General features: G+C 25.2%; 2 protein-coding genes and 1 non-coding gene across 5 annotated transcripts; 2 read left to right on the top strand and 1 right to left on the bottom strand.

Annotated features, from left to right (window-relative positions):
• Window positions 1-1,009: 1,009 nt before the first annotated feature.
• On the bottom strand, window positions 1,010-4,220 carry LOC112708036 ((+)-neomenthol dehydrogenase-like). 2 transcript variants are annotated; one of them, XM_072200107.1, is made up of 4 exons: window positions 3,820-4,220; window positions 2,918-3,179; window positions 2,081-2,275; window positions 1,010-1,667 (listed from the first exon to the last, which is right to left on the bottom strand). In XM_072200107.1, the coding sequence occupies exons 1-4, from the start codon at window positions 3,909-3,911 to the stop codon at window positions 1,260-1,262; spliced, it is 957 nt and encodes a 318-aa protein (XP_072056208.1). In that variant the 5' UTR covers window positions 3,912-4,220; the 3' UTR covers window positions 1,010-1,259. The 2 variants fall into 2 exon arrangements, with proteins under 2 accessions (XP_072056208.1, XP_025615919.1); XM_025760134.3 differs by having other exon boundaries at window positions 1,010-1,655.
• Window positions 4,221-5,154: 934 nt separating this feature from the next.
• TRNAS-AGA (transfer RNA serine (anticodon AGA)) lies at window positions 5,155-5,236 on the top strand. Its single transcript has one exon. It is a non-coding gene; the product is annotated as a tRNA-Ser (tRNA).
• Window positions 5,237-9,469: 4,233 nt separating this feature from the next.
• On the top strand, window positions 9,470-11,221 carry LOC112708035 (uncharacterized). 2 transcript variants are annotated; one of them, XM_072201582.1, is made up of 4 exons: window positions 9,470-9,491; window positions 9,795-9,944; window positions 10,178-10,348; window positions 11,065-11,221. In XM_072201582.1, exons 2-4 carry the CDS (start codon window positions 9,825-9,827, stop codon window positions 11,152-11,154), a joined length of 381 nt encoding a protein of 126 aa, XP_072057683.1. In that variant the 5' UTR covers window positions 9,470-9,491; window positions 9,795-9,824; the 3' UTR covers window positions 11,155-11,221. The 2 variants fall into 2 exon arrangements, with proteins under 2 accessions (XP_072057683.1, XP_025615917.1); XM_025760132.2 differs by lacking the exon at window positions 9,470-9,491 and adding an exon at window positions 9,519-9,659.
• Window positions 11,222-15,600: the final 4,379 nt, after the last annotated feature.

Here is a 15,600-nt window from a genome sequence, read left to right as displayed (position 1 = left end):
TTTTAATTATAAGAATAATTACTAAAATTTAATATTTTTTATATATACTCACCATTCTCTTATTTACTTTTTAGCTTTTGCGAATACAAAAATAATTTTTTATTTTTAATATTAGATTAATAATAGTATTTTTTTAAATTGTGAATTACTGTGGTATTTTTTTTAAATGTAAGATGGTTTAATTTAAGGAATAAAAATCGGACCGTCTAATTTTTAAGAAGTACAAAAATTGAACTATCAGATTTTACAAAAAATTGGACTCTCTAATTTTTATACTCAAACTCTTCAATTTGTGTTTAAAAATTTAAAAAAAAAAGTTCAGATACGCAAATCCAACCCTTCAATTTGTGTTTAAAAAAATTAAAAAATTTTGAAATACACAATTTGGAGGGTTTGATTTGTGCACCTTATATTTTTTAAGGAAATGCAAATCGGACGATTTATATATCTTTCACAATTTTAAAAAATACAAAAAAAATAATATTAAAGTATATCACTTGTCCTACTTCTATATCTAAATTTTTTAACCAAATATTATGTGTGTCTATGAATTATGTAAATATTTTTTTTCTTACAGTTGAATATATATAATCCAAAATAAATTTATATATTGAAAAGAGGCGATGGAAATACTAAAAATAAAATAATTTTTTAATTTAATTTTTAAAATTTTACACTTACATTAAATTAGTATTTAAAATTCTTTTAGTCACTTTACTATTCAATATTTGTTAGTCAATAATATTATTTATACACAATTAATATTAGTAAAAATAGAGTTATTATTAATTAATTATGTCTTTAAATTATTATTGATGATAAATAATATATCTACATAAAAACTAGAACAAAGTTACCTGAATAATAAAATTTATTATTAGATTTTAAATACTAAATTTTAAATTCTAAAGTAAAAATTTTTATAGTATAAAGTATGAAACATGGTAGTTTCCCATTCAACTCCTAAAAAGAATTGTAATTGAAAGCACAAGAAAATTAGTCTTGAAAGAACCAAATTAAAGGCAATATATTGCAACAGTAATATACCTTAAAACATGTAAAATAACATACAATAAAAGCAACACTTTCAAATTGTTGGTGATGAACCTAAGCCTAATTAAGCTTATAATAATGATGAATGACATTATCAAACATGGTCACTCTTACATACATGAATTAATTCTTTACCATTACATCTCAAAATGTCTCTATAGTGTATGTGTTTTCCTCTATGCACTTTGCAAATATTAACTATCAAGTTAAAAGTTAATCTCCCTTCTTTCTGCAAAGAACTTGCCAGTGATGGCAATCTCAGGAAGAAGGGAGAGCCAGACACCGGTATCAGCACCTTGTTCGACGGTGACGCTTCCGGCGTAGCCGGTGAGGGCGGTTTTGACCCAACCAGGACAATAGCAATTGATGTAAATCTTTTGGCCCTCTGGCCTCTCAAAAAGCTTCTTTGCCATAAGCCTTGTGTATGCATTCACTGCAAGCTTTGAAACTGAATAGTCAGTGAATGTTTGAGGCCACCCTCCTTGGGCCCAACTCCCTTCTTCCACTTGTTGTAGGAATTTGGTTAGGGTTTCATCAATCAATTCCTCTGTTAGGGTTTCCACATTACTTAGTTTCTCCCTCAATTCTTCATTCTCTATTCTCTGTATCATACTCTATCAACTTATAATAGTTAGGTCCATGAATCGTTAAATAATTTAACATGTCTGATATCAACTTATAATAATTAGGTCTATGAATCATTATTGCATATGGTTAAATAGTTTAACATGTTTGATTAAACATTTAACATAATACGATTTAATATCTTAATTATCTTCTTCGTAAAATAAAAAAGTTAGTTTTAATTTATAATAATAAGCTCTATAAATCATAATTAAGTATTATTAAATAGTAAAAGTTTAATAAAAGTTAGTTTTAAATTATGATAATTAGATCTCTGAAAAGAGATGACTATTAATATCTTAATACGAAGATTATAACCGAAAATTATTAGATAATTTAACATAATACATATTAACATCTTAATTATCTTCTTGATAAAACAAGAAAATTAGTTTTAACTTACATTTCGTTTGCCATTTAGACGACCTAAGCGAGAGCTGACATTTACAATCCTGCCACCAGCAGAGGATGCTTTCATGAGAGGAATCATAGCTTCAATCATACTCTTTGTTCCATAATAATTTGTATCAATAACCTTCTTAGCATTTTCAACTGAGTTATCAGACCCATGATTGAAATTTACTCCAGCGTTGTTTACCTGCAAATAATTAATCACACACATACCACAAAAACCTTCTTGTTAATTAATTAAATTAATTTATCATCTACTCTGTATTCTAAATGTCAAGACACATTAGAAAATTTAAAAGAATTGCATATTTCAAAGTTTAAAGGGTATATAATTTGGTGGCTACTCCAATGAAGATTTAATGATTATCATCATGTGAAGATACATCATTTTGACCATTGGATGATAGATTGTAGGGCTTGATTTGATTTGAAGTAAAAGTGTTACTTTTATTTAAAATGTTGCTAAATAAATAAGTTACACTTTTTGAACAAGGATCATCATGAGAAGATGTTTTTGCCATCTTCATGGGAGTAGTTGCCATATAATTTCTCTTGGCTAAAATGCACACTTCTAAAAATTTAACGATTGTTTTTGCCATTTTTTTTAAAGAAAAAGTAGAAATTAAAACACAGAGAGCAAATTTTAGTAACCTTTAAGTTAATTATAGCTAAAGAAAGTCAAATTAAAGTTACTTCAATTGCACATAATAGAAAAGAGTAATTAAAATTAATAAAATTTACATAATGGATCCCAAAGTAGTAATTAATTAATTATCCAAATGTAAATACTAATGTCTAATATTATAATAATAATGTGTTAGAAACTGACCAGAATATCTAAACCACCATATTTTTCCTTCAACCATTCAGCAAATTCATTGATAGATGAAGAATCTAAGACATCAAGCTGGTGACAATCCACATGATCAAGACCACCTTCTTGCAAGACCTTCATTGATTCAATACCAACACTTGCATCTCTTGATGTCAACACAACAGTTACTCCATGATCAAGAAGTTGTCTTGAAATCTCAAACCCAATTCCTCTATTCCCACCAGTTACCACAGCAATGGTTTCCTTTGACCACCACCTACAGCATAATAATCATAAGAGAAATTTTTGGAGACAGTAATTTTTAGTATTTTTTACCATCATTTAACTAGCACAACTACTAAATTGTCTTTAACAAATAAATTTTATTAATTTAGTGTGCAAATTCTGATGAGTGCAAACTGTATTAATTTATATGTGTAAAACTCTAGTAAATATAAGTATAAATTATATATTTTTGTGTGCAAAACTCTATAAATATAAGTACAAATTATTGCTGACAAAGTGTTGACTAAAAATAATAATATTTGCCGAACATGTAGTATTATTTTAATCATAATATCCAAAATGCACAAAATTATATTAATTTATCAATAGTAAAATTCAAATAATATTAATAGACACTTAATGCTTCATTTTTATGATTGATATTTACTAACAGTGTAAAGAGTTTTACATGATTATTTAATTAGGTTTATGTGTTTAGATGATTTTTTAAGTAATAATTTGAAAATTAATTTTTTTCGTTGATATAACAACACCACCATTTTTATACTAACAGTGCATAAAAAATTAAAAATGAAATTATTAAAAAAATTACAAATATGTTTGAAGAAATGCATATAGATATGAAAATGAAAGTAAAGCTACATCAAAACTGAAAGTAATTATTCTCAAACCTTTGGTGTTCAGAATAAGGAATGGTCCTCAACAATGATATCTCATGCAATCTCTTCTCTTTTCGTTCCTTAGATTTTTCTTTGTGCCCCATTATCTCAATCCCTTGTAGATTTAGCAACAATTAATTAATGAAGCTAAATTGAAAGGTAGAATTGGATGTTGTTGTTTTGGATATTGGGAAATTGAACTTTGAAGACATGAAACTTGTCTCACATACATAACCCGCAAGAAATGGAATAACTCGGTGTTAAAGCATGCCACGTTGTTGGTACAAGCACCTATGTTGCCCTTTTGGTCAATGCATAGAACTAAACTTTAGGTAATAAACCAATTTTTGTTCCACATCCTTAATTAGTGTCCTTTCTTTAATTCTTATCAATAATTTGGCTAGCTTACTAGTTATTTGTGACAACACCTAATTTTAACAATACATTGTTTTCACTTCATTGTAACTAATAGTTGTTGAAACATAACATTAGTTTATTTCTTTAATTTCATAAACTATATAATAAGGATTTCTATATTTTGATTACTGTGGGAAGAAGAGGCCGGATATAAACAAGTACAATTTGCCTATGTACTATTTTTTATAATACTATTTAAATTCCTAATATTTAAATAAGTCTTAATTTTATTTTTAACATTTATTTAAAACTTTTTTTTTGTCCTAAATGTTTTAATTATTTTGTTTTATTTTTATTATTTGGTAAAAATTAATTTTTTTATAAAAAATTATTATTTTTCATCTATTATTTTTTTTTGTCAATTTGACTTCTAAATAACTACAACTAACCATCACAATTATAATTGTTATTATTACTTAAAATAATGTGAGAATGGAGTATTTTTAAAAGATTTTTTTTCTATTTTAAACAGAAGACAAATGTAGAATGAAATAAAAACTTTAGCTTTTAAAACTAGAAACGAAATTAGGACTTAACCGAAATGTTATTAACAAAATTTTATGTGTACCTCTAAGAAAACAAAAAAGATTCTTGTAGATGATATCATGGATATTAAAAAACAAAGTAGAAAAAAGAGTATATACCTAGCTAATATGTCTAAAAAAAAAAAATTTTTGTCGAACCTTTTTATCTTTTAAAAAAATTATTATATTGAGATCCCTCAACTTTATAAGAATAAGATATATAAATCTCTATCTTAGTTAAATTTATTGTTTTTATTTGAACAAAGAGTTTTTCAAAAGTATGATGGAACGACTTATTTTTGTAAAATTTAGATACTTCAATGTAATAAAACTTTTTTTGGCAATGATGCAAAATTTTTTTAAAAGTCTATTTCATTATATAATCTAGAAAGATTTAAACAACAAGGTGGTCGTGCCGGAGTGGTTATCGGGCATGACTAGAAATCATGTGGGCTTTGCCCGCGCAGGTTCGAATCCTGCCGACCACGTTTTTTTGTTCCTTCTTATCTTCTAATTCAAATCATTCAATTCATCTTGTTATGCTAATTAGTAATTAATTAATCAGATTCAAATATTCAAGATACATGGTATATTTTATTTGAAATTGGCATATTTGGCAACTAAGTTTTGTTATAATATTCCACCTTCAAGTCACTAATAATTTAGTTTACAGACAAGACAAGGAAAATAGTGCCTTTAATAGAATTGGAGTATTTCTTTCTTCCTTTTTTTTCCTTTGATACGAGGATCTTAATACAATAAGAAATTGGAGCAAGAAGATGGAAACAAATACAACAAAAAAGAAGAAAAACAAATTCTCCATCGTTAATAACGAGTGTAAACGAAAACGGATAGTTCGAACTCAAATAAATTAAATCCGATCTAATTATTATAAACATTATATTTGATCATACTTGACTTTAATTGGTCCGGATATTGAATATATATATATATATAATCGCCACCTAAATGTTCCTCAAGTTGAATGTCCTAAAACCAGGGTCTTTTGCTGCTTGTTTAGTGCTACTGCCCACAAAATTGTGATGTTCTTAATTCACGTTCCAAATAGGAGAAGATTATTATATTTATAGCTTCTAGCCTTCTAAATCCAGCAAATGGAATGCTTCTTCTAACCTTACTCTAATAATTAATTGCCTTTGGTCAAAGAGGTTGGTATAGACATGTAGTAAGTTTAAAACAAGGGCTAAAATTTTTATTATGGATAAATACAGTGTGCAATTTAATTATGTTGGTTTTGCATCTATTATTTTTAGTATGGAACTATGTAATTGGACAGGTCGATTACTTTATAAAAAAAAATTAATATTAAATTGGAGGATCTATTTTATTTGTTGTATTTTTTTTATTTTGAAATTCACAAATTAGATGATGATCTAATTTTTACACTTTAAATCAAATAATACTACATTTAAAATTAATATTATTCTCATCCTAATATAAAAAATAATTTGCATAAAACAAATCCACACAATGTTCAAGGTTTATATATATACAAAAAAATCTATTATTAAATTAATTATTATATTTTTATTATAATTATATATTATTTAATTTTTTAAATATATATTTTATATTTTAATACATATTTTATATGAATTATTACAAAGAGTAAAAAAGAGAAGTAGAAAAAAATTGTATATATTCAAATTGTATAAAATAATACAATATAAAAAAGTATTTATAAGTATTAAGAAAAATAAAATAATAAAAATGTAATATTATATAATAAATATTCAGATATATATGTAGTATTAATTCATCTTATTATATTCTAACATAAATAATTAATTTCATAATTTTTTGTTACACACAAAATTTTTATATATACTTAGAATTGAGACAACAAATATACCCTACATGGGCTAAGCAAAACAGGTATTTTTTTATAGTAAAAAATGGACTTGTATTCCCACAATAAATCAATAATTTAAGTTTGATTGTCATTATCATGATCCCTGTAATAGGTAATCTTATTAGTGTATGTAAAGTATGAAGGCTACGTTGTGACATAAATTTTAGAAAGAATTTTAAGTGTTCTTAGAACATCGATGATCCAATATAATTTTAGCAGTTAACTTTAATTATAAAATATAATATATATTAATTAAAATTAACCGTTAAAATTTTTTAAACTTCGATATTTTAAAAATATTTAAAAGCTTTTGTAAACTTTATATGATAATTGTGCCAACTGCGCTGCTTAACTTATCTAAACATTTATTATATTAAAAACCAGGTACATTAGGTAGGACTTGATTGTCTAAACAAAGGATTTTTTTGAATTAATTTGTTTTATATTTAAAGCTTATATTAAATGAATTCTTATCAATTTTGATAAAAAGTTCAAATACACATAGCTGTCAAACCTCATGAAATTTCAACAAATAAAATAATTTCTTATTTTTTAAATAAACAAAACTTAACATTTAATTTGATGTATAAATCGAATCATCAGTTTCTTTTCTTTTCTTTTTTTATTTCCCTTTCCATTGCAAACTAAGGCTACCGCTAATAATGAGCAAATATAGATGACACACAATATACTTTATGCCTATTATTTTAATTTCTTTTCACCAATCCATCGATAAAATTAATTTTAACGCTTATAAAATCAGATACCTTTATTTAAAACATCCAAGATATGTTAATAAATTTTCATAAAAAAAAAATTCTTATTTTTTCCAAAATGTAATTCATTGTTGAAAATATTAGATGATTTCTTACTTTCAGCTCATTTACATTAAATTATTAAAAAACATTTAAGGTAAAATCATATCTACATTCATGAGTATAATTAAAAAATCTTAGTTCTTTATCAGTTTTTTATCATTCTCTTAATTTGTAATCTTGATGTATACTAAGTGATTTTTTTTTATTTTTTTAATCAAAATCTATTGAGTTTATCATCAGGTCAAATAAATGGATAAAAATTGTAACCAAATTTTAGCATATTGGAAACCAGGCCAAAATATGAAATTCTATTTATATTTGATGATTTATTCTCACCAAATTCTAGTAGTTCAAACAAAATAGAATAATATTAATTTTTTAATTAAATAAATAATTTTAACTTACTTATTTTATTATTTTAAACAATAATAAGATTGCTGTATATAAGTCAAACTATAAAATAGTTAATATAATTATACTTAATTATATATTGCATAATAAATTAGATAAATAAATAAAGTTTTCCCACACTTGTCACTCATATATCATGAATTTCATAAGTCAACTAATCAAAAATAGATCATGAAAAAATGACAAATCGATTGCTGGACTTTTTAGTTTACATATTTAAATTCTTGAGAATATAAATATGGGAGCCACTCAGATAATAAAGACGCTTAAAACGTCTTTTTTTAAAGATGTTTTTTAGTAATTAAAATTTAATATATATAATCGATTAAATCATGTAATTTTTATCAAAATTAGGCTAGATAAATTAATTTAACCGAAAAAATGGTGAATTAAATGTTGAATTGGTCTAAATTAATATTATTTTTGTTATAAAAGTGACTATAATATCCTTATTATAGAAAATGATTAAAATACTATTTTATATATATATATATATTTAAAAAATTTAAATCCTAACCATTCGATAGAAATATAAAGGACTAAAATTTAGGATTCTCAAAACTAATATATATATAATAGAAGTATTTTAGTCGTTTTCTATAATGGGGTATTGTAGTAATTTTCTATAAAAAAATATTAATTTAGACCAGTTCAAGATTTGATTCACCATTTTTCGGTCAAATCTTTGTCTAGTCTAATTTTGACAAAAATAACACAATTTGATCGATTATATGTGTTAAATTTTAATTATTAAAAAATATCTTTATAAAAAGACATTTTCAACGTCTTTATCTGAGTGACTCCCTATAAATATATATTTAAGTTCTTGATCTATTCAAAATCTGAATATATCAATATTTAAATTTAATTTGTCTAATTTTAAAAGTTCTCTCACGTGTGCATCCGTATCAACCAGATCAGTACAATAAGAGTCATATTTGATTTTTCTGTTGAGTCTGACAGACTCAAGTGAACATTAAAAATTAATATGTCTAAATTTTAAAAATATCAAAAACTTAAATGTATTTTTAAATTATTAAAAATTTAAATGTCTAAAAATAAAAAAGTTAAGAATGTATTTATCCTTTTATCTAAATCTATATATAGAGAGAGTGGATCTGAAGTGGGAGTGAGACTTAAAGAAAGTGCATGTTTGGACGCCATTATTTTGTTAAAAAAAGATATTTTTTCAATGAAAAAAGATCTTTTTTTATTTTTTAACGTGTTTGGCAAATTTCTAGTAGTAAAAGTAAAAGCACTAGTAAAATCAAAAAAAGATCTTTTTTGAGAAGCTGTAATTTACATCTTTTTTTAAAAGATCTTTTTTCCTTAAAAAAAAAGATGTTTTTCATGTAATAAATAAACAAAAAAGTACTTTTATATTGTTATACCCAAATATAATTGATAGATAAAAAGACCTTTTTACATGAGATATCCAAACATAAAATTACTTTTACTTCTCTATAAGATCTTTTAAAAAAAGATAACTCGAAAAAAGATCTTTTCCTAGAAGCTCACCCAAACAAGCCCAAAGACACATACAAATTATTGGTTTAATTTCCAGTATTATTATTCTGAAGAGGAAAAAAAGCCACACACTTATTAGGAATAGCCTAATAGATTATATAAACATTAAATTCGGTAATTACTTTTAATTTTACCCTCAAACATACATACATATATATCTCTCTCTTTAATTTTCCTTCCATATCTTATCATTTCCTATGCTATGTTTTCTAATATACATTATATTATATTCTTTCATATTTCTTCACTTCATGTTTGAAATATGGATGAAAAGCATATTTAGTGAGTTAATTATTACTATTTATTTCTTTTTTTGTAATCTTTTGCATCTAAAGATTATTAATAACTATATATATATATATATATATATGTTGTTATAATATGATGATGGAATTGTTTGGTGCTTTTTCTATGCAGCTAGCTGGGTAGAACCAAACCTCAATAATAATGGATGCGGTGGATTATTGTATACGACGCCGTTTAAAGCAAAAGTTGCAACATCAACTGAACCAACTAGCAGGAGAAACACCACAAGAACCCATTCACTATGATCCATTAATTCCTATGGTATGTATATATCCACCCTATTCTCCAACTAATTAATCATTTTTTTTTCAAGAAAAAAAAATAATTTTTTTATTTAGTATTTATTAATTCTAGCAACAATTAATAAATACTAAATAAGATTAATTTTAGCTAATTTTTTTATTAAATATTTTCGTTTTTCGGTTATTGCACTATATATATGTAATTAATTTTTTGTGCATGTTATTATTAATTAATTAATGATGTTTTTGTAGATGAAAGTTGAGGCACAAGAAGGGGGGTTCATGATAAAGGTGGTGAGTGAAAGGAATTGCAAGGGTTTGCTTGAGTTCATATTGGAAGCCTTTCAAGATCTGGGTCTTGATGTGCTGCATGCTAGGGTTTCTTCTGTTGACACTTTTTCTCTTGAAACATTTGGAGTTAAAGTAATTAATCATATACTTCTATCTCTAATTCTCTATAATACTTTTTTTTTTCCCACATCTAAATTTTTATTACAAATTAAACAAATAAATTATACGGTGTAGTTTTTGGTATAATCACATCTTTTCTTAATTATTTCAATTAATGAGTTGATTTTACTCTTTTGTCACGCTTTTTTAGCGTGCCAGCAAAAGTGTGGCGATCATACGCCACAATTTAGTTGGTATGTTTTTTTTTTTTTTTTTTTAACGATATTCCTATTCAACAGGTTAAAATTTTAACTATTAGACCAATTTAAGGTAACATATTGATAGTAGATTTATCTAATAATAAAGGCGAGTAAATTAACTACTCATTATCATTCTTGTACTTATATTATCTTTTTTTTAATTAATCAACTTCATACATTGATTTGATTAATTATTTTCTACTATAATAGGGTCAATTTTGTTGATCTATTATATATACCTTTGGTTAAAAAAAAATTAGTCAACTTAATAATATAGGAGGAGTATTATTATTACATGTAAATAAATGTAATACAACTCATTAGGGAAAGAAATCATTGCCTCACATTATTCATTTATTTATTATTTTCTGGGTACGTAAATCTAGATTTTCATTACAAACTAAACTGTTTTACCTTTGTACTTATTGTTTTAATTTGTCGTGGGTGATTATGATTAAATATTTAATTTGTGTGTGCCTTAATTATTAGGAGAACAATGAAGACACACGGTACATGGATGCACAATCAGTTGAACAAGCGGTGTCTCAAGCTATTCAGAAATGGAAGAAAGTGAATTAAAGATTGTGTTATTACATTAATTAATTATACTATTTAATTTCATCTTTTGGTTTAAAATCACTATTTATATATATATATATATATATATATATATATATATATATATATATATATATATATATATATACAATGCAAATATGCTGGCTTCCAGTAATTCATATTTATTATATATAGATTAAATTATTGTGTTAGTCTTTATAATTTTATTAAATATATAATTAAATTTTTATATTTTAAAAGTTTTTAATTGGGAGGTTATACCAATTTTAAATTTATAATTACATATTTGTCGTTTTTTAAATGTTTAACTTAACGGAATATAAACATAATCGTCAGTGTTGTTAGATGGATAAAAATATTTTTATAACGTTTACGGTTAAAAAACTAATAATTACAATTTTTTTTTTGTGATTTAAATAAATTGAACAAAGAAAAATAAAACAAATAAAATAAAAAAAATTGTTTAAATAAAGAAACAGTCTCATTTAAGATTACTCTTAAATTCCTCCCAAGGTGAAGGAAGTTCCATATAAAAAAGTTGTAACTTCATCCCTATTTTTGCCATAGTATCTGTCACCGTGTTTGCATCTCTAATAATCAAACGAACACGCCAATTTCAATGCATGATATCTCTTATTTTGAACACTAATGGATTAATAAACCCAAAACCATCTTGGTGATTAGTAACAAGATTAAACGCTTCCACACAATCCGTTTCACAAATAACAAACAATTCCCCTTCAAGAATATTATTACTCTCAATCATTCCCAAACACCCCCTTTGCCAACTCTCATTACAATATCTAATTACACAAGCAAAATCAACACTATCACCCGAATTAGGATAACTAGCATCACAATTAATCTTAAAAGTACCAATGGATAGGGGATTCCAAAAACCATTTAGAATAGAGGGAATGGACATACGTTGTAATTTAAAAATATTCCTAAACTCCTTTTCTGAAGTTAATGCCAAACAAATTACATTTTCTGGAGGTCAAATTTCATGAGGATTAAAGATGTCATTATTCTTTACTCGCCATATCCACCAAAGTCTTGAAAAGAACTTGAACGGCTGCTATGATACAAGAATTCGTTCTTCAAATTTAAAGGATGACAAGAAATATCCAATATATGTCATACAAGCTGAGCTTTTGGACAATTACGAATTTAAAATTAGTATAAAGACTTAATCAAATTTTTTACAATATAAAAATATAATTAATTATAAATTTAAAAAATGATAGAAATTAACAGAATCATTTAATTTTATATATATGATGAGGTGGCAAAATTAAATATGGATGAGATCTTGTATAAAGAGGGAAAAAACATGAATTAATAGTAACATTAATAATCAAATTGAGGGCTGAATGTGTGTATATATATTGAAAACTATTTTTTTGGTGGTCATAATTATATATGCAAACTCTGTGTGAGAGATCTGGAATATAGCTATTACCTAGAGCCATCATCACCTTGAACAAAATCAAACGACCTAATCAGCATCTTGACCTAAAAATTTTGAAGAAATGAAATAACCTAATCAGAATCTTGACTTAAAAATAAGAAGAAAAAAAAACGTGAACATTATTGGGATCCTTTATTCATAAATTAATTGTTGTCGTTGAAAATTGGGAGACAAAAGCTTGGCCCCGGGTCTGTGTAACATGATGAGCCTGGAAAATAATTCCTCGCCTTTATTAACAATTTATTATTATTATTACTGGCATGTATAATGTCTTGACATTTTACAAATTAAACCGTATGCCATCATGGTTTTATTTATTTATGATAAAAATATGTTTTGTTATGGCACTACTCTAAACTTTTCATTTTTATTTTAATCTAAGAAAAGAAGTGTTATATAAACTATACAAGCAATGTATGCATCAAGAAAGACTATTTTGAAATGTATTATTTTTTGTATTGAAATAAGAATATGTTCAGTGCGTTTTTATTTTTAGAATTTTGTACACATGTAAAAATAAAGTAAAATAGAAAATTAATTTTATTATTTTCATTTTTTTCTTTACAAAAATTCTAAAAACAAAAAGTGAAAATATAAACAAAACAACTCATATACTTTCTGTTCATTGTCAAAGTATCAAAAGAATATCTTAACTTTAAAATTTCATCTATACCTATATTTTTCTCTTAAAATATTTCTCAATTCATAAAGTTAAGAACTAATTTATTATTGATTTAAATTTTATTTAAAAATATATCATAAGTCAATTAATTATTTTATACATAATTAAAATTCAAACTTCTAACATATATATTTAAAGAATTTAATTTTAATGCACTATGAGTGTAAAGTAATTTTATACGTGTATCTAATTAAATAACGCTACATTATCAAAAATAACTACTTTTCGCATTAATTTTGTGAATAATCATCCAAAAGAACAAATATAATTTACTGTCAATGCATCGAAATTAAACTCATTTAAATAGACGAATCAACTTATTAATGTTTGTAGTTTTGTAAGGATATTAATCAAGCTTAGAAGAGGGGGAAGGTGCCAATTTTGATATTGGTGGCATCAAATGGCAGCCAATGGAAATTATTCAGAAAGTCCACGGTAGCAACAAGTGTCACATAACTCAAATCAAATTGTCATAATTAATACTATAATATGATATGAAAGAAACTAAAAATAGAAACGAAATTATACTAATGCCACTATATGTATGTGCTGGATTCAGGACTTCGTCTTTTCTTATGTCTTTTCTTTCATGGTGCAGGAATTTCAATGTAGCAACATGTTTCAATCATTACATATGTGACAAAAAAGTAAGACTAAGAAAATATATATAAGAAAAGCAAATGGTAGTAGCGATAAGACGTGAAATTTTTTAGATGCATGTATCTTGCTTGTAGAATATGGTTAGAGGACTTTAGAGAGTTGATAGTTTGTAGATATTTAATTAAATCATATAACTTGTACATGTATATATAGTTTTGTGGATAGAGAAAAACTGTTAAGAGAACGAGGAGGGTTTGAAATTTCAAAACCATGCAATAATCTCTTATTTTAGTAACAATGTACCTAATAATTTCTCGTTTCTCTCTGATGAGTTCTTAACGAGGCTGAACCCTAGATCGTGTAAATCTCTATCAACTGTATTATGAGTCTCATATCTCTCCATAATTATATTACAAAGTTGATTAATACAATGTTGTAGACCATCTACCTACAAGGTTCATACTACATTAGGTTCATACTACATTTTTCTTTTTTTAGCTCATCCTTAAACACTACTTAGTAGTTAAATAGTATTGCAATCCTTGTTAATTAAACCTTCGCAATTAGGTTCACATGTACGGGTGGCAACACTACTCAAATCTGCGATTACTTAGCCCGTCCCTACCTGTTCGGGGAGGTGTTTTAACAGCGGCGGGTTTTTGAGCGGAGTAGGATCAGGTTTAGGTGTACTTACCCTAAGATATAATATATATAAAATTATTAATAATATTATATTATATTTAAATTTTTACTTTAATTTATGTTATGTGTGTATCGATAGTTATATAAATTTTAAAATTTAATTTTATTTATTAGATTTTAATAATTATAAGAGCAAATAGAGGTGAGGCAAATACCCATAAGGACAAGTTAGAATTTAAAATGCGGGATAGGTTCTATGCATATTATTGCAAGGCGGGACAAAAACCCATTGCCACTCCTATTCACAATTTCACATGTTGTATTATCAAATTTAGAAATATCAGATAAACAAGTGTTTTTGTAATAAAATTTTCAGCTAAATTTCTTAAAAAGCTTTTTTCATCTTTTTTATTTTATTTTAACCTAATTCATATGAAATCAAATTATGTTACAATATATAAATCCCTTAAAACAAAAAAAGTTCTATAAACAAAACTTTTTAAAAAATCACACATTATAACGATAGAGCATAAAGACGAAACATGGTAAGGCGGGAACAAAGATCGAGTTAAAAAAAGGAAATCCTAAAATGTAAGAAATCCTTTTCAATTTCAAATAAAAGAAAATACAATTCAGAGCATGATTATTTTTTAAAAAGAGTATTAATAATCTCCCCTTAAATAGAACTACCGATTCATTTGCCTCGTATCTTCAAACACTCGACATTTCTAACTTGAAACACTAAACTACTAAAGAGTAAACCCCCAAAAAAAAAATAGAAACACTAGAGGCTGAGAATTACTTAAAAACAGTTTTAACTTTTTAACTATCAACAATTAGGCAATAAATAAAAAAGGAATGCTAGAGACCAGCAATTTTGATATTTTGTTACCATCAATTAGCCATCAATAGTATTTTTAATGGTGTAAAATTATATCTAATAGTGAAAAATCACTCATTTTTCTTTTGATGGTTAAGTGCTGACAAAAAAACACAAAAAATTACTGACTCCCTAGACTTTTCCATAAATAAAATGGTAGATGAAAAAAAT

The sequence above is a fragment of the Arachis hypogaea genome, chromosome 8, assembly GCF_003086295.3.
Source record: "Arachis hypogaea cultivar Tifrunner chromosome 8, arahy.Tifrunner.gnm2.J5K5, whole genome shotgun sequence".
NCBI lineage: Eukaryota > Viridiplantae > Streptophyta > Magnoliopsida > Fabales > Fabaceae > Arachis > Arachis hypogaea.
Note: the sequence above shows the minus strand (reverse complement) of the source record. Positions and strands in the feature narration are given on the sequence as shown.

Excerpts from the sequence above, each read along its gene's own strand:
- LOC112708036 (XM_072200107.1), bottom strand. The coding sequence starts at position 3,911 with ATGGGGCACAAAGAAAAATCTAAGGAACGAAAAGAGAAGAGATTGCAT. Across the intron at positions 3,180-3,819 it reads CCTTATTCTGAACACCAAAG|GTGGTGGTCAAAGGAAACCA; the intron begins GTTTGAGAATAA and ends ATTATGCTGTAG. Across the intron at positions 1,668-2,080 it reads GTCTAAATGGCAAACGAAAT|AGTATGATACAGAGAATAGA; the intron begins GTAAGTTAAAAC and ends ATAAGTTGATAG.
- LOC112708035 (XM_072201582.1), top strand. The coding sequence starts at position 9,825 with ATGGATGCGGTGGATTATTGTATACGACGCCGTTTAAAGCAAAAGTTG. Across the intron at positions 9,945-10,177 it reads ATGATCCATTAATTCCTATG|ATGAAAGTTGAGGCACAAGA; the intron begins GTATGTATATAT and ends ATGTTTTTGTAG. Across the intron at positions 10,349-11,064 it reads TTGAAACATTTGGAGTTAAA|GAGAACAATGAAGACACACG; the intron begins GTAATTAATCAT and ends CTTAATTATTAG.